The following is a 24,542-nucleotide window of genomic DNA, read 5'->3' as shown; positions in this document are numbered from 1 at the left end:
TGCCTCGATGAATGGGCTGCATTGAAATACATTAATGCTGCGAATGGGTATGGTGGAACGCTAGTTTATTAGGTTGAAAAATGCAAGTATGGTACAGTGAAGAGGGGCAATGCTGGATGAGAAGGGTATGTGGTGTTCTTGATATGGCTGAGTGTCCTCATCGGATCAAGATACCGGAGGAGCCGCTGTGAGGACAAGCTTTGCTTGTACGAGCACACATGGGTCTACATCCTGGCCATGGACAGGGCCTGCATGTGGCTCATGCTGGCCTTCTGGAACAGCATCTCCAGGGCTTGGTCCTGCGAGAGGAGCGCATTCTTGTTGACGGCTGCGACGTCCGAGGGGTTGAGCTGGACCGAGGTACGGGGGGTCTGCGAGGGCGTGTTGGCAGCCGAGGCAGTCTTGTTCTTCTTGGAGGCCGAGATCTTGAAGAAAGTCATTTTGTTTCGTTGTTATTGGTTGAGGATTAAAGGATTGGTGGTAATGCTTTGATTTGTTGTAGAGTCGATGCGTTTATGCTGAGTGAATGAAGAAAGAGGAGGAATAGCGCAATGACCAGGTAGTATTTATACCTGCAGGACAAGGGGATCGGGTGAAGCCAAAAGAGGGGATCTGCGAGGAGAAAACTTCGCGAGCTGAGAACGAACCGCCGAGCCTGGACTTGAACCGTGCGGAGCCTAGATTGAGACGCACCCAATTCATGCTCCTGCTCCTGTACGTGACACCGTTCCTTGCCAAAAGAATAGACACGCGTTCCTCCCCTCTGCTGCTGGACCATCTCAACGCTGCAAGATGTAAATCCCTTTAGATTGTAGCGAAGGCACCGTGTCGCCATGGAGATCGTGGACAGGCCACCATCGGCTAGTTCCTTTTCAGGCGCAGCCAGTCTTCCTTTCCTTTGTTATTGTCGCGTCGTACTCTCATCTCCCAGCAAAGGACGCACTGTGCTGTCGTCGCCTTCATCAGATCCAGCACAAGGAATAGTGCTTGTCACCCTGATAGTCCCTGCACTAGATACGACGAGAAGGACCACACCGCTCGCAGGCCAGCCCACCGTACTTTCCCTCGCGTCTCTTTCTCTCACCCCTTTGCTTCCAGGCACTCAAAGCACTGTGGAAAGCTCTGGATGGTTCCTCTCAGACAATGCCAGCTTGTAGCAGATTAGCGAATTGTTACGGATGGCACGTATATGGTAAAGCTCAAGGGGAAAGCGGTGTTGGAGAGAGAGAGGTGTGTACCTTGAACAAAAACGTAATGAGGCAATTTGGTTTTGAGTGGCCTGTTTCCAGCTCCTTCCAAATTATATTTAGTCGCTGCGGTTGCCCAAAGAGCGGCCTTCGAAGCGTCGCTGGGGGGCGATCAGATCCTCATTTAGGAACCATCCCACGCTCCATTGCCAACGTTGCGCTTTAGTCGCAGTGCATTTGCTGCCCGTCACTAACAGCGGTGAATTATTTATTGTGTTTTCAGTCGGAGATCTTCTTTATCTCCCTCACTCTATTTCAGTATGCTGGCGGGGGTTGGGGAGCTCGGTCTGGGCTCCTTCTTTGTACGTATCCCCTCTTTAATTCCCATGAGCGAGTCGTGAGAGTAAACAACGCAAGCGGCTGGTCGAGCACAAACACTGGTGAGTTGTCCTCTCATACGCACATGTCCTATCTACAGGACATGGCACTCTCCGGGAATGTGGATCGATGGATGGTAAGCAAAGACTAACACTTTGGTCAAGGTGCTGCTCACAGCCCACAGCCAGGAATGAATCCGCAAGTGATAACAGCAGGATGGGCCATGGATTACACAATAGTCTTTCAACGTACACACCCCACCCCATTCAATCCCCACAGCTGCCGCCAGAAAAGGAACTTTCTACAGTCTCCACGGTCAATCGCCGCCGAGAAAGCGCACCCTAAGACCGTGCAGTCTTCATATTGGCAAATAAAAAAAACAAAGACCACAGTGGGTGGAGCAGGTCTGAGTTGCTTTCCTTACCATCATCAGGCCGAATGTTCGAGTCCAGCCAAACAGCCATACAGTTCAGGGCAGTCAGCACCCAGTGGTCAAGGGCCTGCGCGTAGAGTATGCAATGGATTCAAAGAGAGAAAGGTCCCACCGTGCCATTCAGTCAGCTAGTCAGTCAACCACTTTCTGCACTATACTTGTTCGGCCACCTCTTTTGGCAGGCCATTCATTCTCAGGCTACTCTGGGTCTCCGCAATGGTCTTTACAAAAGTCATATAAATACTGCTGATGGACCCCAGACGCGCGCTTGTTCATCACATCAGACACTTCAATACCAATCCCTCACACCAAACAGCACACGCACACGCACACGCAAACGCAAACGGACACACGCTCTCACTCTCTCTTACAAACATGCAGTTTTTCAAAAAGTCCAACAAGAACAAAACCGCCTCGGCCGCCCCTACCCCTGCTCAGACCCCCCGCGGCTCCATGGACGAGTCGCGTCCCACTGCCCCTGTACTTACGGCCAAGCAGCAGAAGCAGATCAAGGACGCCGAGATGCTCTACAGCCTAATTTCCAAGTCTGTCACTGGAGGCCAGAGCGGTCCTTACATCCTCTGAATGGGTGTATACCAACATACTGACACGACCCAGGACCAAGGCGAATCCATACTTCATACAACCCATATACCGAGCCGAGGGGCAACCCAGCCATCAGTATCACCACAAGCATCCCTGCAATCATCCACTGCACTGTAATATATTTCCTTGACAATAAATCGTCATCTCCTATTACCTTGAGATCGAAAGCAGTGATTCCTTGTACATCACGACGCGCTCTGCCATGGCGTAGTTCCATACACTTCCTACAAAAGCGACACATCTATACGCAGAAGAGTACGCTACGCGCTGTAGACATGCTGCGGGATATAACTTCTTCGTGTATACATTGCGGTTTCTAGACCATAGAAGTGGGCAGACACTAGTATTCAACCCGCAGCCGATCAAGATGGACCCGATCCAACGCATTTTACGTTGGGATGGTTCTTCTTGTGAATCGCAATGATTTTCTCGGAGTGCCTCGCAACATTATTGCCGCTTCAGTATCTCGGATGGTTCCTCTAACTCGCAGCTCTTTTCCATCCTCACCAGTACCTCTTTCAATAACTCCCAACAGCTTTAAAGTCGAACTCGCTGGCCATAATTAACTGGCCTTTGGCTTTACTTTCGCAGAGGTAGTTACCCGTCGAGGTGCCAAATGACCTTTCCACCGTTATTGGAATAGGAAATGTATTCGTCGTGTGCATAAAAGGCCAAATCAGGTTCACCAAACGCGTAAGGTAGGCTCCAGGGCGACGGAGGAATCCTCCTCGCTGACCTTTACCATAAGCGACTCTATGTTGCTGCATACCCCTTCAATAGTCTAGTAGTGACAGGCTGTCATCAGTAGAATACAAAGCAATACGTAGGCAACGAAGCGCATAGAAAGAGTGGGGTTAGCGCCAATTTCCGCGTCTACAGGCGTTCTCTACCTACACATGAAGTCTGTAGTGACATCTTACACTGCAAACGATGAGGAACCAGCGGAGAAGAATCAAAGGTGAATAAAAGGACTTTGGCTGACCCTGAAAATGCTTAATTTTGCCGCATGACATCATGTACCTGAATAATCCATTCGCGACAAATATGGACGGCATGGTTTTGATTTCCATCCATGGCAATCATTAACGGCGGTTTACTGGCTTGGTTGGCATCCTAGCCAAGCATGCCGAGCATCGTTCAGGTCGCTTTGTCGCGGTCCAGGATGAGAAGCCGCGTATAAATACACTCGAGGTGTAGCTTGTTTCCCTCCTCTCTTTATCAATCGGACAAAACGCATCCAAGCAACCAGTATTTAAGCAACCACATTACTCAAACACTCCCGCACACACACACATACACACACACACACACAAACACACATACTCCCACATACACTCGATAGCCATGGCCCTCTTCAAGTCCTCCAAGAACCAGTCCGCCTCAGCCTCGGTCTCCCCCGCTGCTACTCCTCGTTCTTCGATGCACGAGCAGCGTCCTGCCAACAAGATGACCAAGGAACAGGCACTTGAGAAGATCCTCTACAAGACCATGGGTGATGCTGCTGCCGGTCCTTTTATCCGCTAATGTAATACGACCAAGGCCATTCAAGCACTCACTCCATACCTATTGCATCCGCTATCCACTATCCACTTGTATAATACCACATTAATCCTCAATAAAAATGTCTACAAAACTATGCAACCGACTTTTACGCACTGTGCACAAAGGCTGAAGACTACGTGTTACAAAAAGGGTATCTTCCCATCCCCTCCATAGCTGTCAACCGCCTCCTCTCTTGCAGGCAGTCCAGCAGCGCCCGATCCGCTGCGTCTGGGTTGAGTACGGGGCCAGGGAAGCCCCTGTTTGCATGGTCAGCGAGTAACGCACCACACGGACAGTGGTCGGTGTCATAAATGTATCCTTATCCACCGCGTGGAGATCAGCGGTTTTAATATGTGGTGGATATCAGCGAAGATCCCTACTAGGAAATACACAGTATGCTGGAAATAAGGAATTAGGGGTATAAGAGGTTCTGTCTTCGAAAAACATATATCCCTGGAGAGCAGGCGACAAGAAGGTGTCGGGTCCCCTGCCAGCAATGCTGTTAATCTCCAGAGGGGCAGCAGTTCTCACAGGTTCAAACCCTTCAAATGCCCTTTTTGGTTTCGCACGCCTTGGGCTCCGAAACATGCGAAATGGGACCATCTGTCATGAGTTTCATGCTTCATGCTTTATTTTTTTGTTTTGTTTTCGCACGCTAAAAGCTCAGGGTCCATTGACGTCCGTGATCAGCAAGGCTAGAGTACAAGTAGTACAAGTGCACATGGGATGAACGGCACAGCACCGTGTATCTCAGCCAAGCACACGATGGTGTTTCCGAACAAACATATTGCCCTTATGCACTACCATGTACGAGGCGCAACCTGGTCGTACACGGTCCGTTTGCTCTGCTCAGGCATCGACCTTGGCTGGTACACACCCTGCCCTCAAGAATAAGAGGAGCTTTCAATGGTGTTCGCACAATGAGCAGGACACACGTGGGAATGCATTCTTTAGAGACACAATAGGTCTATTGGATAGAAAGTACACTGGAGAGAAGATCTATTGGATAGGAAATCTGAGTTTGTCGACTGCGCCTTCTGTGTTTGAGCGATGATGCTGTGGATGTGCTCGAGGTTCGAGCGATGCATGTTGCCGTTGCTAGCAGCAAGAGTATCAGCAAGAGTATCAGCAAGAGCAGCAGCAAGAGCAACAACACCAGCAGCAAGAGCAACAACGCGTACATCGAACCTGAGCACGTCCGTAACATTGTCGCTCGTGCACCTTTCGTGCATGCAGACCAAACACAGGAGGCGCAGTCGACAAACTCAGATTTCCTATCCAATAGATCTTCTCTCCAGTGTACTTTCTATCCAATAGACCTATTGTGTCTCTAAAGAATGCATTCCCACGTGTGTCCTGCTCATTGTGCGAACACCATTGAAAGCTCCTCTTATTCTTGAGGGCAGGGTGTGTACCAGCCAAGGTCGATGCCTGAGCAGAGCAAACGGACCGTGTACGACCAGGTTGCGCCTCGTACATGGTAGTGCATAAGGGCAATATGTTTGTTCGGAAACACCATCGTGTGCTTGGCTGAGATACACGGTGCTGTGCCGTTCATCCCATGTGCACTTGTACTACTTGTACTCTAGCCTTGCTGATCACGGACGTCAATGGACCCTGAGCTTTTAGCGTGCGAAAACAAAACAAAAAAATAAAGCATGAAGCATGAAACTCATGACAGATGGTCCCATTTCGCATGTTTCGGAGCCCAAGGCGTGCGAAACCAAAAAGGGCATTTGAAGGGTTTGAACCTGTGAGAACTGCTGCCCCTCTGGAGATTAACAGCATTGCTGGCAGGGGACCCGACACCTTCTTGTCGCCTGCTCTCCAGGGATATATGTTTTTCGAAGACAGAACCTCTTATACCCCTAATTCCTTATTTCCAGCATACTGTGTATTTCCTAGTAGGGATCTTCGCTGATATCCACCACATATTAAAACCGCTGATCTCCACGCGGTGGATAAGGATACATTTATGACACCGACCACTGTCCGTGTGGTGCGTTACTCGCTGACCATGCAAACAGGGGCTTCCCTGGCCCCGTACTCAACCCAGACGCAGCGGATCGGGCGCTGCTGGACTGCCTGCAAGAGAGGAGGCGGTTGACAGCTATGGAGGGGATGGGAAGATACCCTTTTTGTAACACGTAGTCTTCAGCCTTTGTGCACAGTGCGTAAAAGTCGGTTGCATAGTTTTGTAGACATTTTTATTGAGGATTAATGTGGTATTATACAAGTGGATAGTGGATAGCGGATGCAATAGGTATGGAGTGAGTGCTTGAATGGCCTTGGTCGTATTACATTAGCGGATAAAAGGACCGGCAGCAGCATCACCCATGGTCTTGTAGAGGATCTTCTCAAGTGCCTGTTCCTTGGTCATCTTGTTGGCAGGACGCTGCTCGTGCATCGAAGAACGAGGAGTAGCAGCGGGGGAGACCGAGGCTGAGGCGGACTGGTTCTTGGAGGACTTGAAGAGGGCCATGGCTATCGAGTGTATGTGGGAGTATGTGTGTTTGTGTGTGTGTGTGTGTATGTGTGTGTGTGCGGGAGTGTTTGAGTAATGTGGTTGCTTAAATACTGGTTGCTTGGATGCGTTTTGTCCGATTGATAAAGAGAGGAGGGAAACAAGCTACACCTCGAGTGTATTTATACGCGGCTTCTCATCCTGGACCGCGACAAAGCGACCTGAACGATGCTCGGCATGCTTGGCTAGGATGCCAACCAAGCCAGTAAACCGCCGTTAATGATTGCCATGGATGGAAATCAAAACCATGCCGTCCATATTTGTCGCGAATGGATTATTCAGGTACATGATGTCATGCGGCAAAATTAAGCATTTTCAAGGTCAGCCAACACTGTGCGCGTTTTTTTATTTTATTTCGTTCTCCTCCTTGGCAACGTTCTCCGTGGAAGATGACATCCGAGGTCGACTCTTCGAGGTCGACTCTTCCAGACATAACGAGGTGGTCCATGCTCCGCTTGACTCCGCAAAGAAGGTAGGAATGGCGCGCCAAGAATAGAACACTGGAAGGGGACAGCAGTATAAAAAGGATCCGTTGCCCCTCTACATTTAGTTTTTTCACTCACAGCAACAACCGCTCACAGCAACAACCACCACTCAAACCAATCGACCAACTAACCAACCAACTGCCACCCAAGTAACCAGCCGACAACCAAGTAATACCACCTACTACACACACAAACACACACGCTCGATAACTATGGCACTTTTCAAGCCCTCCAAGAACCAGTCTGCCTCGGTCATTGCCTCTCCCGCTGTTACCCCTCGCTCTTCGATGCACGAGCAGCGTCCTGCCAACAAGATGACCAAGGAACAAGCACTTGAGAAGATCCTCTACAAGACCATGGGCGATGCTGCTACCGGTCCTTTCATTCGCTAGATTGGGCATAAGCCTTCAACAAGAGATACCCTATTGGTTTAGAGCACCATCCTCCATGTATATTAGTCCCATCGCAATAAAAATCCTTTTTCTGATTAAGTATCAAAAGGCGCTTTTTTACAGATGGATGGCAGGCCGCAGTGGATCTTGTGTGTCCCCTCGCTGTATGCATGGTCCGCCACCAACTCTGCGAAAGAAATTTGGTGACTGCGAACTACGTCTTTTCAGCCAATCATCTCTTGGGAGCATGCAACGTGAACGAACGCGCCTTTGTCCTAGGACATTGACCGTTGACCAAACAATGCGAGAGGGAAGAGGAAAACACGGAATCGTGGACGGGAACAGTGAGATCAAAACATGAGCCAAGAGAAAAGGGGTAGATGGTGCAGGATGAGCGTTGAGTCTGCTACCGGCACCAGGGTATGAGGTCGACATGGGGCCAGGGTGGATCGGTAGTTCAGTAGTTCAGTACCCTGGCCCCGCTCTGGATATGGTTTCTTCGCGCCCTGAGCAGCGATTGTTGGTATGCCTTTTTGCTGTGGCAAATGCAGGGCTCGATTTGTCTGCCCATTCGGGTCCACCAGGCGCTCTTTCTGCAAGCACGTCGGGGAGTCGCAACACAAAGCTGCTCTATCCTCTTCTTCCTTTTCTTCTTCTCCTTCGATTTCCTCTCACTCTTCCGATTTTGACCCCGTCCGATCCTCGTTTGATCCTCGTTTAACATCGATTTTCTTAGCACACTTCCTCGACTCGTGTATCTTACCAAGGCACAAAGGCAATCATCGCTTTCATCTCAATGACGATCTCGATACCATCTTCGATCATACTGCACACCCTCAACTGACCAAGATTCTACTCTGGACGCGCATCTCTCGGGGCCTGCATATCCTCATTTTCCATGTGCTTAATCTAGACCTCGGCCGCTCATTAAGCATACACATTCTGCTCTTTCGCTTTATAAGTCGAGTTCACCTGGCAAGAGCAGCGACCAGGTATGGATTGTGAACACTGGCATCCACAAGGCGCGGCTTTGTGGAATGAGTGTCACTCATGTGCCATGGACTCATCACCCTCATCTACTCATTCCACTAGATTCAACACACACAGTTGCCAGAGGAAAAGGCTATTTAGTGACAAGGATTATTGGCATTCATTGAGGAGCGCTGCCTGTTTAGAAGATTGTCCCAGACCAGCAACTCGTCTGTCTCACATCAATCAGGCTGCCGTTGATCACCCAATACGGGCCCTCGAGGATCTCTCGGGTATCCACCTTAAGAAGGGCAGGACAATCAGCTGGATATTCTAGCCGATAAAGGGCTGCCACCATGACATACAACTTTGACAGCTCGTCCTTCAGCCTGGACCAAGCTGGGCTGGAACTGTCGCTCAATGATTTTGCGTTTGATGCAGCCCAAGCTAGTCAAGTCCAGCAGCGTCTTCAGCAGCAGCAGCAGCAGCAGCAACAGCAACAGCAACGGCATCTCCAGCAGCAGCAACAACAGCAGGAGCAGCAGCAACAGGAGCAGCGACAACTTCAGAGCCTCCTCCTTCGTAACGACCCTTCCCAGCAGAACCAATCTGCCTCCAGCCAACCCCAACCACAGCATACCATGGTTGAGACCCCTACGACATCTCCCCTAGATACCTATGACTTTCGCTCATCGTCCCTCAGCATCGATATGATGAGCAACATGCCGACTTCGGCCACCACCACCCCTGTTTTCCAGACGCATCCGGACATCAAGATGAACGCACTCCAGCAGCAACTGCAGCAGCAGCATCAGCAGCAGCAGTTCATTTTACAACAACAGCAGCAGCGACAACAGCAACAGCTCCACCAGCAACAACAACAGCAACTTCAGCAATTGCCCCAACAACAAGTCCAGGCACAAGCACAGGCACAGGCACAGACGCACAAGGATGGAGCAAGACAACAGCTACTCACGCCTGTCGGAAGTGAATACTACTCAACAGGTTATACCCAGTACATGTCGCCATTGGGTATCCAGCCCGAGTCCACGTCTGAAGCTACGATGGTCATGCCCGATCACTTTGAGGATGAAGAGGTAAATGGTAGTCGCGAATGATAAGCAGTACAATCATCACTCTGCGTTATCAAGGACACTTTGCGGGGTTCTAGGTATCTACGCATGCAACTAACGCCCACCGCGCTTTCATTCCTCAACTTTTGGTGTTTATGCGCTCTAGGTCTTCTTCACGCCTCTTATTTCGCCTGCCATGACTCCTTCTCATCCGTACTCAAACCTGCCCCAAGCCATGTCGGCGGCGAACGAGATCTTCTCGCCCCTTACGTCGCCAGCGCTGCAGCCGCATCGATCCTCTCAGCTGGACTACCTGACATTCTCCGGTGCGAGCCTCAATTCGTTGCCTGTGCAATTCCAGCAGGCACACCATACTCAGCAGCAACAGATCCAGCAACAACTCCAGCAGCTTCAATCACAGTCGCAATCCGATGCCCAGCAACAACAGCATGCTAAACAAGGCTCAGGCACAAAACACGCCCGCGTTGATATCGGCAGTCCCGCTGCAAATGGACAGCGTCCTCCCTTGAAACGAAGGACGACAGTCGAGCGCGCAAGCACTGGACTCGCATCAGTGATGCCGCGCCCTGGACCAGCATCGGCGGTCGCCGGTGGAGGCCCAGCTCTCGTTGCGCTGGCAAAGGGTTCGCCGGCTATCAGGCCTTCGAACAGTAATCCGTTGTCGCCGCCAACGCTGAGAAACACGAGTCGCGTTCGGTCATCGTCTTCCACCATAGCGCCTTCCTCACCCCTCGCGACGCAATACCCAATTAATGGCAACAGCATCAATATTCGCCCCACGCCCTCTCCCATTATGACATCGACGTCGCAGCCTTCAAGCAGCCAAGGCACCTTAGCACAATCTCAGCCGTCGCCGTCGCCACATCTTGTCACCAACATGACTCATCTATCGATGCTCCCAGCTTCACCGGCCATGTTTGCACTCCCAGCATCGTCTATGATGCCGCCACCACGTTCGCCCATGTTCCTGCCTTCACAGCAGACCCAGAATCTAGTCCAGACACCCAGGCAGCTGAGTATATCGCAGCAACCAGGACAGGCGCAGCGACAGCAACAACAACAACAACAACAACAACAACAACAACAACAACAACAACAACAACAGCAGCAGCAGCAGCAGCAGAAGCAGAAGCAGCGCCAACTTCCGGTTCACCAGCCGATTCAACCAAGTCAAGCACCTCCAAGCGCTGTAATTTTGAAGCCGGCAATTACCACCAACACGACAGTGGCATCTGTCCCATTGGTTCCTGCCCAAAGCAACGGGGATAGTGTCGGTCAAGGAGATGGAGCCGCGACTTCAAAAGCTGCAGTGTCCACCACAACCACACCCCCCGTGTCCAGTGCGTCAACATCAGCTTTGGAACCCGTAACACCAGCCTCGCTCATGAACCTGTCCGGGTCCGAATCAACTCCAACATCTTCACCAAAGTTCACAGCAAACACCAAGGCGCGCGCCTTGATCGCCAAGAATAACAACGTTAATAATACCAACACAGCGTCGGGGAAATCATCTGGAATACCTGGATCGAAAGCAATCTCGTCATCATCAACATCAAGTAGCTCTGGATCGAAAAGGAGCAGCGGCAAGAGGCAGTCCATTGGCAACGCCGGTGCCCTTGCCCCACGGACTCCTGGAACGCCTGCCATAATCTCGCCGATGCCACCACCGACAGCGGGGTTTGCTGCTCTGATCTCGCCGGCGCTCAAGCCAACCCTGATGCCTCAGCCGCCCCACCGAGGAAGCATCAGCGCACAGCCCATCCTGGTGTCCCCAAGAGTCCAGCCTATGTTGGTCTCACCCAGCTTGAAGCCGTGGCTGCCTGGAGGTAGGGTATTTCGATTGATTGTACACATAACTTGAAGTACATTGAGTAGATAATATATTAACAATTCAACATTTTGTTTTCGCCCATTAGTTTCTACGACGGAGGCCATGGCCCGACTAGCATCCAAGTCCAACTATCAGAATATTTTGGATGGTGACCACAAGTACGTCTCTCGCCTTTTTTTTTTTTTTTTTTTCTTTTTTTAGCCCTCGATTCTTTGCTAATATTAATGAAAATATTGAACGTGTGCCTCTTAGTGCCTTGGGTCTCTCCTACAACACGGATCTTCACTCTGGCATCGAGCTGCGCCGGACATCTCACAAGGCCGCAGAGCAAAAGCGCCGCGACTCGCTCAAACACTGCTTTGACGACCTCCGCCATATGATCCCCAATATCAACGACAAGGCTCCGTCCAAGGTCTTTCTTCTCAAAAAGTCCTTTGATTACATCTGCTCGCTCAAGTCCGATATGGCTCAAAGGGATCTGGAGAGGGTCCGATCAGAGACGCAGCAGGAGTTCTTTGTGGAGTCGCTTCAGTCTTGGCTAGCCACCTTGCCAGATTCGATCGCAAGGCCTGATCTTGATGCATGGAAATTGCCGGAACAGGTATTGGACGACAAGACAAGGACCCAGATTGAGACAGCCAGGATCGCGGCAGATATCGCAGAACAGAGCGCTGCGGCGGTCGAAGCTGCGAGACAAGGAAACCAGCAGAGCGGGAGCAAGGATGGCAAAGGCAACAGCAACAACGGCAATGGAAACAATCAAGGTGGCGGCTCTGGTAATGGTAGTGCGTCCAATGGTTCAAGTAACAACCAAGCCAACGCTCAGAATGGCACTGCTCAGGGCAGGGATGATGACGACGACGATAGTGATGATGAGGGTTCAATCTCTGCGTCTGCATCAGCCAATGCCTCAGATGCTGGTCCTTCTACAGCGTTTGCGTCCAAGGAGCACAGGCCTGGACAGTCGACCGATTTATCAAAGTGCAGCTCCAATACTACGGCCAACGGTGCTCAAATGAACAACGATAATTCAGGGGATTCCGATATGAGCTTGCGTGAAAAGGATAGATCGCAAACGAAAGCGTCGTACGGAGGTCAGACTGCGCCAAGGAATGGATCCACTGGCAGTGCTGCGAAATTTTCCACGGAAGATAAAGGTTGTAGGAGTCATAGGGCTCGTTCTCGTTCCATGAAGAGCGGTGTGGGTGAGGAGGGCGACGATGAGGAATACCAAGACGATGGCGATGGCGACGCCGATGAGGAGGAGGAGGAGGAGGAGGAGGACGAGGACGAGGACGAGGACGAGGACGAAGATGAGGAGTACGAGGACCAGGAAATGACGGATGCATCTGGTCAGCCAGCATGATTTTACACGATATTCATTTACAACAGAGCTGCATTTTTGTAACCCATTCATAGCCCGCACTCGCGGCACAGAGCATTGACATAGAAGTATTTCAAAGCTGGTGAAAAAAAGAAAAGAAAAAAAGAACACAACAACCAAGGACAACCATGATCATGTTATGAGTTGAATTTGTGTGCAAAGGCTACGTGGTACCGCTATTCTCTTCCTGTTCGGCGTCTTGTTGTTTGTCAAAGTTATATGCAACCTGCAGTCCGCATCAAGGCTCTTTTGTGTCACCCTGCGCTTGACGCCTAATCAACGCGACTTCATCGACATCGCCTCATTTCGAGCTGTGTTCTCTACTGTCTGCCCAGCCTTCTCGGATTCACCCTCGATAGTGTGCTGAACCTCACGTCGTGGGCCCTGACCCCAGATGATGCCGACCACGTAGCAGACAAAGCGGTACCCAGTGAAGACTACCAAGCCGAACAGACCCAATGCGCTGGTGATAAGGAGGACCAGTCCGAGCGCAGGCAGAAGGAATGCAGATGCGAACATGGCAAAGCCGCCCTATCGTGAGACGGGAGAATATAAACTGCACGTTAGTTGAAGGTGTAGTGGAGTTTCTCTGGATTGATTCATCACAGAGGATCACTCACTCGTCGATATTACTGATATGGGCAAGAATTGAGGTAACAAAAGAGTACAAACAAGAAGGAAAACGATGAAAATCAAAGAGACAAGGTAGAGAAGAGATCTGACATGCGACGGCAGTAGAATTCAAAAAAAAAAAAAAAAAATCAAGAGGCGACATGTTGGGAAAACAAGGAGAAATTGCTCACCTCGACGATCGTGAACGCGATACCTCCGACGATCAAACAGCCTAGGGTAACGACGCCCATGAACCCGACAAAACACGCCAACGGGATCGCGCTAAGGGCCGCAAAGGTCATGAGCACGATCTTGACCACCGTGGGCGACCGTCTGTACTTGTCCCGAATGTAGTCAACCGTCGGCATTAGGTAGCGCTGGATGGGGCCCGACTGCCTCACAGCCTGGAGCGCGTCGCGCGTCGTCTCTTGGAATTTGATCGATGTGTCCTCCAGCGCATCATGCGCGGAGGTTGCGGCCCTGGACATGGTTGAGTGTGGTCGGCGTCTTGCGTCTGTATGAAATGTGCGGTCTTGAGTAGGCGGCGGTATGGTTTCTGAGGCGTTTGCAGCGAAGATTTGTAAGGTGTAAGGAACCAACGAGAGGAGGGGAAAAAGAGAGAGGCGAAAGTAAAATCGCATTCACTCTTAACAAAAGAGGCCCTTGGACTGATATTTCCACATCATGCGCAAACACCCACAACAATAACATGATAGACAGTGATGGTAATATCAGTGGCTCCTTCACATGAAGCCTTTTGCACCTGGACAATGGCCATGCTTCCTTGCCATCCCTTGGTACAATCGTATTTAACCTGATCACTTGCACATATGACGATAGGGGAAGCGTAGGAACCTCGATCTGCATGTTAAAACTGCGATTGGTTTATTGGGTCGTTGACGAATATATCTATCGCGCCTGTTGGGCAGGTGCAATTCTCCGGTCCAGTCCGACGAACCCGCCTCGATTACCGCGTCTTGTAAATTGTTTCCAGTTCGTCTTTAGCCGGTTGGAGACCTGCTCCATCAGTAGTTGCTGTGCATCTCCAGACTGTATCGAAGTTAAAACCGATGTCATCTGCAGCATTCTTGATGCTGTGTCTGTCACCGGTATTGAGGCATCAAAGTCCATGAACAGTTTAGCAAATACGCCTATGTTAAAAAATACACATTAAGGATAATTCGGTGTTAGTGGTGAAAAAAAAAAAAAAAATTCCCATGATATCACAAGGCATCAGGAGCATTAAATGATTACCTCCAAGCCTGTCAACCATGGGCAAAATGACAAGGTCTCTGAACCCTGTCAAAGCCATGGTCCGCACGTTCTGCGGTTCAGAATCCTCATATTTCCGCTCTGCATCGGCCGCAATCGACTTCGGACTAGCGCCAACTATGCCGCTGGCGCTGTTGGACTCCATACCTCCTATGCTTATTGTGCTCATTGTGCTCAGTCCGCTGCTGCTGACACCGTTGTTGCTGAGGCTCAGTGTCAGCCCTCCAGAGATCCCGCTGCTACTGCCTCCTGTGGCCCTCCACGCTGTTTTCTCCGCATGGGCCTTCTTGAGCTGAATTTGTAGCGGAAGAAAGACCCCCTCAAAGTACGGAAGAACAGTGCCGAAGAAGAATGACCACACCTCGACCAGTCGGGAAACCAGTTTCTCGTCAGGGACATCGCCTAATTTGGCGTTCAGGGTTAGCATTCCGTTATTGAGGAGCTCGCTTATTTCGTCGCACAGCGTATGTAGACTCCTGGTCTGTAGACATTTCCTATTGACGTATTGTAGATCCTTGGTAAGTATTTTGCCGCAAGGCTTGACAGAGAGATTGAGAGCGACAAGGGATCAGCCCCACAACAGAAGCGTACCGAACAAGGTCATTCAGGTCCTCAATGGCGCCTGTCAACCCTTGTCCATTGAATAACGTCAGGACCTTGATGCATAGGGCCTGCCATACATCCTCCGTGGCATGACTCTGAGCCATTTCTCTGGCCATAACCTTGGCGTCCAGACTGGAGTGATTGTTCTTCCCCAGCGTGGGCGAGGTAGTGTGGTGGTGATGAGGAACGCCTCCAGAGACAGGACTCGTTATGTTGCTGTTGGAAGAGTAGGCTCTATCGATAGTAGAGCTAGAATGACCGCCTGGGGACAATTGCTGTTTTCGAGTGCTAATAGACGATAGCGGACCGCCACTTCCAGACTTTTTGCCTTTCCCATTGTGGGTGCTTGAGGACGACGAAGAGATATCGCCTTGGGATTTGGCATTCTTCTTCGATCCTGAATATAATTTCATGCCAGTAGGGAGTGTCTCCGTTAGGAAACTACTGGCAGACATGCCGCCAAACGAGTGCTTCTCCTTCTTTGGTTTTTGTGCCGGTGGTTGCTGAGATTGCTGCTGCGACTGCTGGTTCTCTTGTTGCTGCTGGCCGCTTGGCAAAAATTGGGATGGCAATGGGTATGACTGATGTTGTGAGGTGGGCGATGGCTGGTTGAGATGCACAGGCGACGACAGACTAGCGGGAGATGTGAGTCCTCCGGTAGTGTTGCTACCGATACTGGTCGATACCACAGGGTGGCCATATGGCCGCATCGGAGGCGAGGCCCAGTTCGAAGGTATGACTCCCACAGGTGAATCTGCACCCTGACCATCTATCGTATCATTCGGACTCGAGAGATAATTCGATCCTTGACTCTGAGGCAAAGGTGTGGTGTTTGTGTGGATGGTTGGGTGACCCCTCATGTCCGTGGTAGTTGCTGAGGATGCCACACTATCGCTCTGTAAGGTACCACTGCTGCTCTTTCCATGACTATGGAAGAAAGGTGGAGGTGGGATATAGGGGTATTGGCTATTGCTTTCACTGGGTGTCCGGCTGGTCATGGCCAAACTATGGTGGCTATTGGAGCTGTGAGTCCTGCTATGGTTCCGACCCTGAGCCCTGTTGCTAGGACTTCCTGAGTAGAGGGCATTGTCGACATTGTGGTTCCGATGGACAAGACCAAGAAACGAGTCTGAACCTGGATGCTGTTGATGTATAGGTAAAGACCCTGAGGATGAGAGCGATGAGGCCGACGTCGAGTTGAAGCTGTGGGGCGATCCCTGAGCAAGAAGGTCGCTTCCGTGGGTTACTCCCGCGGACACATCCCGAATCCCGGGAATGGAGGCCAGCGAATCGACTGAAGCTGCGACTGAACCGGGGTTGGAGAACGATCTTGTGGAGGGATGCATTGCTTGGAGAGGGTCGAGGGCGCGTGGAGAGAAAGCTCTCATGAACCATTGTGGAGCTGGTGCTTTTGCTGGGAGAAGTATGTATCACGTGCGGGATTATGGGCGCTTCTATTTTTCACAACCCTGCGCGACACTCCATCATGGACACTATATCATGGAGCATCCACCCAGACAACAGGCAAATGCACCACCGGTTCTTTATGTAATCTGGAGGTTTCAGCGCTGGACGGCACGAATGTTCAGCAGATGTTCAGTCAGGTCGAGGAAGAGATTCACAAAGTTTTTATGACAGCTTCCCCTGCTAATAGAATTACAGGGGTCAGGCCAGGTAATGCTCCTCAACAGCGCGCCGCTCCACGCAGCGCGTTAAAAATCCTAATTCTACGAAAGTTTTGGGGCACTCTTGCACCGTGTTGACGCGTCTGGCGCAGCCAATAGAAATCGATTTGCTGTCACTTTCTTGCTATGTCCCTGAGGACCAGTACCAATGACCTAAAGGGCGCCATACATATGAGAACAGGGCTGCTTGCAGACCATCTAACCGGCGCGACCCACTATTACTCTGATAAAAGTTAACAGAATCTCGCCCCGCTGCTGTGCTGTGCGAATAAGGAGGGCAATTGAGCCCACAGTTTGTGTCCACTATACTCATTGCCATGGGGGACATTACCCTCATCATCGCATTCATCCTTCTTCTCATTAGCCCTTTCCTTCATAGTCAACACTTCTTTCGCTCCTTTTTAATATGTCTGAGCACACCTCTGCCGACAAGCCTGTTCCTATGGTACTGATTGTTGGTGCCGGACTCGGTGGCCTGACCCTTGCCATGCTTCTCGAGCGCATCAACATCCCCTATCATATCTTCGAGCGCGCCACAGAGTTAAAGCCCCTCGGTATGTATACCGGCTGTTGTTGTAATAAGACCATGGTATCATGGTCCTTCAATATTCTAACATTGACATTGCATGATTCTATACGTTCTCTAGGGTGAGTACATATTAGTTCAGGAATGCTCATCAAAGAACATGACCCTTGTCAACTCTCCTGACACTCTGAATGGCTGCACCAAATATCCAGATCTGCTATGGCCCTTGCTGGAAACATCCTGCCTATATTTGAGCAACTCGGCTTGTACGAAGACCTCATGCAGATCTCTCATCCATACCCAGAGATGGACCTTTACAACGCAAATCTCAAGAAACTGGGCTCCATGTCTCTGATGGGACACAAGATTGCGTGAGTACCAGTTGCCTGCAGTGCGGCCACGTAATGTTGGGGCCATTCACCATCGCTAATGTTCCATTTCCCGGTCTGCAGTACTGGATACGATTACAGGTTACTATCCAGACCAAAGCTCTATGAGCTATTGCTCAGGCAAGTCCCGGCCGACAAGATCAGCCTTAAGAAGAGAATCCTTCGTACGGAGGAAAAAGATGACAGAGTTCACATCTATTGCGCAGATAACACTACGTACGAAGGTGATGTTCTCGTCGGTGCCGACGGAGCGTACAGTGGAGTCCGGCAAAGTCTCTACAAGCGCTTAGATGAACAGGGCATTCTTCCCAAGAAGGATTTGGAGAACTTTTCGATTGCATACTCTACAATAGTCGGCGTTGCCGAACCTAAGGATCTTGAAAAGTATTCTCAGCTGAAGGAAAAGCACTCGTTTTTCTCGCAAGCCCTTGACCAAAGCAATCGTAATGTATGCAGGAGGCGTCGACTACTGTTCTTAGTTTTTCTGTTCTATCTGCTTTTGAGATTGCATTTCGTTTATTCGTCCTATTTTTCTGTTTTTTCTTGGGTCACTCTCTTATCGAAATAGTGGTATGTGATCAATGTTCCCAACAACCAAATCTGTTGGGGTGTTGGTGTTCAGCTTACGCAGGAACAGGCTAAGGGACAACACTTTCGAAATTCAGAATGGGGCCCCGAAGCGAACGAAGCCATGATGAAAGAGTTCCAGGACCTGCCATGTCCCTGGGGAGGCAAGATGGGCGACATTTTTGATGCTACACCCAAGAATTTGATCTCAAAGGTGTATCTTGAGGAAAAGATGTTCAAGACATGGCACTACGGACGTACAGTCTTACTCGGTGACGGTAACTAACAAGCTGCATGGGAAATGGGGGGGGGGGGGGGGGGTGAATGCTCATTGGTTCCATGTCTAAACGTCTGAACTCGACTTTTACTTGCCCGTTTCTAGCCTGCCACAAGGTAATAACTCGAAAGAAACACATTGCTTTCCTTGTTGTGACATGCGGAACCGATCAATGCTTACATGTCTTTATTTTATTTTCGTTCTTTGTAGATGCTCCCTGGAGCTGGTCAAGGTTCGAGGGCATGAGACATTTGGAAAATGAGTGTCTTCTCAGTCCTTTAACAGTATTACTGAACATGCTTTTGTATCTTGCTCGCTTCACGTCTTCTAGGGGCTATCAATGCCATGCAGGATGCAATCATCATCGCCAACGGCATCTACAACATGAAGGACACAAGTCGTGGAAGTATCACAGCTCTTTTCGAGGACTACTACAGACAACGGTACCATCATGTGGAAGAGCGGTTCAAGAACAGCGCTCTCATGTCCAAGATCATGCACGGCCAGGTAAATAGGATCGAATGGGAACTATAACGAATAGAAGAAAGGCAGCGCGAAGAATACTCTGATTCTGACGTTTTTGTGTCGGTGGTCGATGGATGATCATTCATTAGGCATGGACGGAACGTCTTCTTCGCCACGTGGTCCTCAATTACCTGCCGTACTGGATGCTGAAGGAGCAATTCGCCAAAGACTTTGAATACCGCCCTCAAATCGCCTGGCTACCCCTAATCAAGAACCGTGGCACCGGAAATGTGCTTCCACAGGAGGGCAGAAGAAAGAAATTTGCAGCCGAGGCAGCAACAGTTTGAGAAGATCGTGTAGGAAGAAGATACTGCTCGACCATTGAATGTCGAGGCAGGGCAATACATCTGGACCACGGCACTTCGAATGAATCCCGTATTCGCGTTTCAGCATAAACTATAAACTTAACGACTCGTGCTGGTGTGCCGGTGTGCTAGCATGATTTAATAAAGGTTGCAGTCTGATTTTAAGCACAACTAGCTCAAACTCAGCACAACCAGCGCCATTTCACCTGCATGGTACAATACGATGCCAATACCGCTGTATACCCCTGCACGGGATCCCTCATGCGATTCTATTAGTCCGAGTCGTATTTTTTTTTTTTGAAATGCTACTAATAGTGTCTCTTTCCCGTTTCTTTTGTCCGTCAGCGCCTGCCTCTACAGCTCATCGCTGTCTTTACTCTCCCACCTTTTCGATCCTCCACACCTCACCAAGTCCTTTATAAAAAAAAAAAGCCTCGAACATGAACACTTATTACAACGATAGCAACCATGAAGATGATTTTGATAACGATCAATGGGATGAAGACTATAGCGCTGAGGAAAGTGAGATTGATAAGTCCCAGCACTTGATGACGCTAACCATCTTACTTTCCTCAGCGCTATAGTCTTCATCCCATTGATCGTTATCAAAATCATCTTCATGGTTGCTATCGTTGTAATAAGTGTTCATGTTCGAGGCTTTTTTTTTTTATAAAGGACTTGGTGAGGTGTGGAGGATCGAAAAGGTGGGAGAGTAAAGACAGCGATGAGCTGTAGAGGCAGGCGCTGACGGACAAAAGAAACGGGAAAGAGACACTATTAGTAGCATTTCAAAAAAAAAAAATACGACTCGGACTAATAGAATCGCATGAGGGATCCCGTGCAGGGGTATACAGCGGTATTGGCATCGTATTGTACCATGCAGGTGAAATGGCGCTGGTTGTGCTGAATTTGAGCTGCTGGTTGTGCTGATTCTGGGCTGGAAGTGAGCTGAAAAATGCCCAAGTAAAAAATAGTCGCTACAGTTTAAACCTTTGTATTACGATGCCAACCCTTTGACAAATATATGATACCGTTCCCTAGCACTCTTGGTTGCTCCTTTCGGCCAACCACTTCCAACCTTTTTTCATTTTTCATTTTTCATTTTTAATATACATGTTTTTTTTTTCTGTTTCGTGAGAGCGGGTGGATGTTGTCTGCTAAAGTCTTCAGCTAGAATATATTGGCTGAACTTAACAGCGCACGGCCGCGCCTGTTCTGTATCATCATGTGGAGGAGTTCTTCAAATACAGCGACGCCATGACCAAAGTTTGCTACGGCCAAGTAAGAAAAAAGTACCTCCACAAGAGGGCCGAAAGAAAGAAGACGTAGCCTAAGCTGTAATGATTTAGACGGATTATACTCAAGGCCCGAGAGAAAGAAAAAAAAAAGTAGGAAAATGAATAGCGTTATGCCTTCTAAAAACTGAATATTCGCGCAGAAGAGGCTGCCCGCGATTAATTATACTCGACGCGTCTTTAATCAAGGGACGCCCCACGTATTTTGTCCGATCGGTGGATACTTGGAATCGCAACGCGTTCACTACGCGTCCACAACGCGGTCTTTACGCGACTATGCAGTCTCAATCTCAATGGCTTTTTTTTCAAGATATTCACGTCCTATTCAATACTCTCTCCTATCCCATGGTTTATTCTAATGGCACGCTTAAGGGAATTCTGTACTAGGCTCTCTGCGAGCACAGTCCCTTATTGCTGTGCTGCTTAGCAGGTGCATAGAGAAATAAGGTACAACCCAATTTTCGCAGTACCTTTGGCTCCTCTATTCTCATGTTTCCGTATATACTCTATATACTCTATATACTCAGATGGATTGTTCCTGTGGGAATTTCTCGTAGACCACACAGATTCTCTTGTAGGCAATGACGGCACAAATAGTAACGCCCTTCGCCCTTATGGACGAAGGGTAGCTAGCATAAATACGAAAAAGGTAGTGTCTCCGATGTCTCCGAGAAAGAAAATGTACTGTTGAGAATACCTTGTGGACATTGGTTTCGCATGCAAGGAAATGGTAGGTCGCACAGGCGAGGGGGGTGAATGTGATAGCGACGCGATTGCATACCAGTTGTCGACCCAACTAGAATCGAGCAGAATTCGCACAAGGAGTACTATCAATTTTGTTGTGGTACAGTTCAATATGAGCTGTGGCACCATAGTCTAGGCGCTATGAGGTGCAGAGGAAAGTCATGAGGGGACTCAAGTTAAAGAGGGACATGAATAATGAGGGACAATATGCCAGCAGCACCAGGAGGTAGTCTACCTACCCTTTTTTCGAGCTTCCCAACGCATGAATGCTTTGAGGAAGAGCCCGGGTATTGAGCGAAACTAGGACGAGGGAGCGTCCAAAAGACGATGCCATATACTATATGCATGCAAGAAGCATGTGCATACCTTGCTATTGGTTTCGCGTCCTCGTACTGGAAAGGATATGCACTTTTTTTTCATTACTTGACCTCTGTTGAGCGCGTTTTTACGAGAAAAGAAACGTTGGACATACCTCAACTGTCTAAATCGTGAAAGGTTCGACCGAGGCCAGCCCAAAGACCAGTATAAAAGAAAGGATTCAGACCCACTTCCCAAAAAGAAAAAAAAGTAGCACCTGCTTCTTGCACTCTCATCCTCACCAAAGAACCCCCTTCCTTCCATTCTTCCGACCGATTGTAAGTCACCATCCTTTCCACTGCCATGCCCTTCCCTTTACCGTTTTGGACACTAACAATAATCTGAAAAATCCGTCAAACAGGATACATAGAAAAAAATATGTTGACCAAGAACTACCTCATCGTGGCCTTGGCTGTGCTGCTTGCCACCTCCAGCAACGCTCTCCCCACCAACGTCCAGGAAGCCGTCAAGGTCGACGGTGGCAAGGTTGATCCTCAACTATGCTATCCTCTTGGAGCCGGTCGTTGGTGCTGTGGCAACTACTGCCGCGGAGACGATTAAATGTCGTCCTGTCGATTCTATTGGAGGATACCCGGTTCCAAGGGCCAACCGTCCCCACATCGCAAAAAAGAAATAAAACGCCCTGTTTGTTGTTCAAAGTACAATTGGCCAAGGGCCTTCAGTGCCCCCTTATTGAGAGTCGTGGCAGTAGACTTTTGATACCCCAGCAGGACAGAATCGACCAGCACTATAGCTGTTTAAACGATTATGTAGAACACTTCTTTATAATACTATATGATATATGTACGTGTAAGAGGCCCTGCCTGTCTAGCAGACGACGCTAAGCGTGCGACGGCTCGTGACCAGAAACTCGAACCGATCCTGCTCTGCAGAGGCGACCTTGGCTTGGTTCTCGGCAAGGTACGCATCCAGATCTGCCTGAGATGCGATGACGTAGTGCGCGGTCAAGTAGACCTTGTCGTTGCCTTCTTCCGACAGCCAGTGAAGACCATCTGTTCATAGATGCGGGTGTGTGAACGCATTGTGTGCTGTGTTAATAAGTAATGGCTATCTTATTTTCACGACCCTTGTTCAAGGAAAGTGAGGCATGGCAACAAGCTGCCTCTTTCTTTATTTATTTTTTGGCTTACATGGTTTTGGCTGGTAGAAGACCATGGAGGAGACGAAGCCGGGGATGTTGTGTACTTGCTCCTGCTCAGCGTATCAGATCAAAGAAGCTTAAGGACATCAGATCACCGCTGAACGTTAAAAAAAAAGACGCAGTTGGGATGCGAGGATCAAGTGGCAGGTGAAGAAATTTGCGCTTATATTTGAAGAACGGATATGGCAAAACGTGTTCTTCCTTGGGATAGCTCGCTGGTACGCATAGTCGAGCGCGAGGAGTGTAGTGATGCAACTGAAGGGAGGGAATGCATTAATGATGCTCACCTTGGTGAAATCGCGAAGCCAGACGAGGTATTCCTGCTCGTTTTCTTTTGGCACAGAGAGATTGACCTCGTAGATCAAGGTGCCGGGGCTATAGCTATGAATGACAGGGCTCGATGACATGCTGTACGCTGTGTTTGTATGTGGTATAATTGGGGAAAAGGTAATAGGACGGTTGCAGGAAGGAGGAAGTAGCACCGTGCTGGTCGAAAACCAGACAACAACAATAACAACAGTAACAACATAGAAGACTTTAACAGTCCTCAATTGAACCACAGCAGCATCCCATCGCGTGCTGAGCCTAATGCCGTACCTCTCCACACTGGGATGGAAACTAACGCTGGTTATTCTGCTGATACCATCTCAGGGAACAGGGTTCAGTGTCATGGCCATAGCTGCGCACGCACCAAAAAGTATGCATGCAGAGGGATTATTCATCCAAAACTTTCTTCCGGGCTGCTATGCCTTTCGTGGAAGGGCTCAGCCGTTTATGGTGGCTCCATCTGCGTGAATTTTGTCCGCCAAAAAAAGTGGTGTAAATACGTTTATCCAAGATTAAAAAACGTGCATATAGGTTGCCACCTACGGGCACGTTTTTCAGTTGCGATATTGTGCATTGGATTGTATGTGTGAAAGGATTGCCTAAAGACGCACTTTGGCGCTTGGCACCTGACACTAGCATACAAAAAAAAAAAAAAAAAAAGTCCTAGAAGCTTATGTATGTATTGAATGTCATATTACACCATGTGCCATTAGAGAACTGATTCTTGCGCCAAGGTAATGTGGTGCCGTCATACGAGAAAAAGGAGTAAAGCGGTCGTCATTTTAAAGGGCGCTTCAGGCCGTAGCTTTCTTTGATCCCAGGGAGTAGTGAAGAGAAACCAGTATACGCATCGTCTTATGTGGAAAAAAGATGATTCTAATTCCTAGACTTTTTCTTTGTCCTTTCGTGTGCGTGTATATCCAAGAGATGAAAAGTAGAGTAATCTGAGACCTGGCCTCCTTGTCAACTACGATTGGCCATGTGAATTACCTTGACCGAATGAGCTAATAGACAGTTTGCGAAACAAATCATCCAGTATAATCAAAGTTTATCAAGTAGGGACTCGCACTT

General features: G+C 49.3%; 9 protein-coding genes across 9 annotated transcripts; 5 read left to right on the top strand and 4 right to left on the bottom strand.

Annotated features, from left to right (window-relative positions):
• Positions 1–1,919: 1,919 nt before the first annotated feature.
• Positions 1,920–2,864, top strand: BC939DRAFT_226318 (uncharacterized protein). Its single transcript, XM_051550820.1, has one exon. It carries the CDS (start codon positions 2,079–2,081, stop codon positions 2,604–2,606), a length of 528 nt encoding a protein of 175 aa, XP_051416797.1. The 5' UTR covers positions 1,920–2,078; the 3' UTR covers positions 2,607–2,864.
• A 4,503-nt stretch (positions 2,865–7,367) lies between these two features.
• Positions 7,368–7,627, top strand: BC939DRAFT_499240 (uncharacterized protein; the record flags this gene model as incomplete). The annotated part of the gene is made up of 2 exons (XM_051559920.1): positions 7,368–7,530; positions 7,614–7,627. 2 exons carry the CDS (start codon positions 7,368–7,370, stop codon positions 7,625–7,627), a joined length of 177 nt encoding a protein of 58 aa, XP_051416796.1.
• Positions 7,628–7,990: 363 nt separating this feature from the next.
• BC939DRAFT_226564 (uncharacterized protein) lies at positions 7,991–9,235 on the top strand. Its single transcript, XM_051550822.1, has 3 exons — positions 7,991–8,322; positions 8,461–8,539; positions 8,640–9,235. The coding sequence occupies exons 1-3, from the start codon at positions 8,073–8,075 to the stop codon at positions 8,851–8,853; spliced, it is 543 nt and encodes a 180-aa protein (XP_051416795.1). The 5' UTR covers positions 7,991–8,072; the 3' UTR covers positions 8,854–9,235.
• Positions 8,725–13,155, top strand: BC939DRAFT_226547 (uncharacterized protein). Its single transcript, XM_051550821.1, has 4 exons — positions 8,725–9,613; positions 9,756–11,436; positions 11,527–11,599; positions 11,694–13,155. The coding sequence occupies exons 1-4, from the start codon at positions 8,873–8,875 to the stop codon at positions 12,805–12,807; spliced, it is 3,609 nt and encodes a 1,202-aa protein (XP_051416794.1). The 5' UTR covers positions 8,725–8,872; the 3' UTR covers positions 12,808–13,155.
• BC939DRAFT_438189 (uncharacterized protein) lies at positions 12,721–13,586 on the bottom strand. The gene has a single exon (XM_051553811.1). The coding sequence runs from the start codon at positions 13,342–13,344 to the stop codon at positions 13,102–13,104; it is 243 nt and encodes an 80-aa protein (XP_051416793.1). The 5' UTR covers positions 13,345–13,586; the 3' UTR covers positions 12,721–13,101.
• On the bottom strand, positions 13,466–14,212 carry BC939DRAFT_226227 (uncharacterized protein). Its single transcript, XM_051550819.1, has one exon. The coding sequence runs from the start codon at positions 14,076–14,078 to the stop codon at positions 13,587–13,589; it is 492 nt and encodes a 163-aa protein (XP_051416792.1). The 5' UTR covers positions 14,079–14,212; the 3' UTR covers positions 13,466–13,586.
• A 134-nt stretch (positions 14,213–14,346) lies between these two features.
• BC939DRAFT_499237 (HbrB-like-domain-containing protein) lies at positions 14,347–16,658 on the bottom strand (the record flags this gene model as incomplete). The annotated part of the gene is made up of 3 exons (XM_051559919.1): positions 14,347–14,588; positions 14,692–15,203; positions 15,301–16,658. The coding sequence occupies 3 exons, from the start codon at positions 16,656–16,658 to the stop codon at positions 14,347–14,349; spliced, it is 2,112 nt and encodes a 703-aa protein (XP_051416791.1).
• A 645-nt stretch (positions 16,659–17,303) lies between these two features.
• Positions 17,304–19,568, top strand: BC939DRAFT_525334 (uncharacterized protein; the record flags this gene model as incomplete). The annotated part of the gene is made up of 8 exons (XM_051561307.1): positions 17,304–17,555; positions 17,736–17,894; positions 17,976–18,360; positions 18,481–18,757; positions 18,862–18,872; positions 18,967–18,988; positions 19,088–19,263; positions 19,371–19,568. The coding sequence occupies exons 1-8, from the start codon at positions 17,404–17,406 to the stop codon at positions 19,566–19,568; spliced, it is 1,380 nt and encodes a 459-aa protein (XP_051416790.1). The 5' UTR covers positions 17,304–17,403.
• A 3,190-nt stretch (positions 19,569–22,758) lies between these two features.
• BC939DRAFT_489535 (uncharacterized protein) lies at positions 22,759–23,551 on the bottom strand (the record flags this gene model as incomplete). Its single annotated transcript, XM_051559419.1, has 3 exons — positions 22,759–22,995; positions 23,134–23,194; positions 23,432–23,551. 3 exons carry the CDS (start codon positions 23,549–23,551, stop codon positions 22,811–22,813), a joined length of 366 nt encoding a protein of 121 aa, XP_051416789.1. The 3' UTR covers positions 22,759–22,810.
• Positions 23,552–24,542: the final 991 nt, after the last annotated feature.

Source organism: Gamsiella multidivaricata (genome assembly GCF_025024155.1).
Source record: "Gamsiella multidivaricata strain RSA 2152 chromosome Unknown BC939scaffold_5, whole genome shotgun sequence".
NCBI lineage: Eukaryota > Fungi > Mortierellomycota > Mortierellomycetes > Mortierellales > Mortierellaceae > Gamsiella > Gamsiella multidivaricata.
This window is presented reverse-complemented; position numbering and strand designations above follow the sequence as displayed.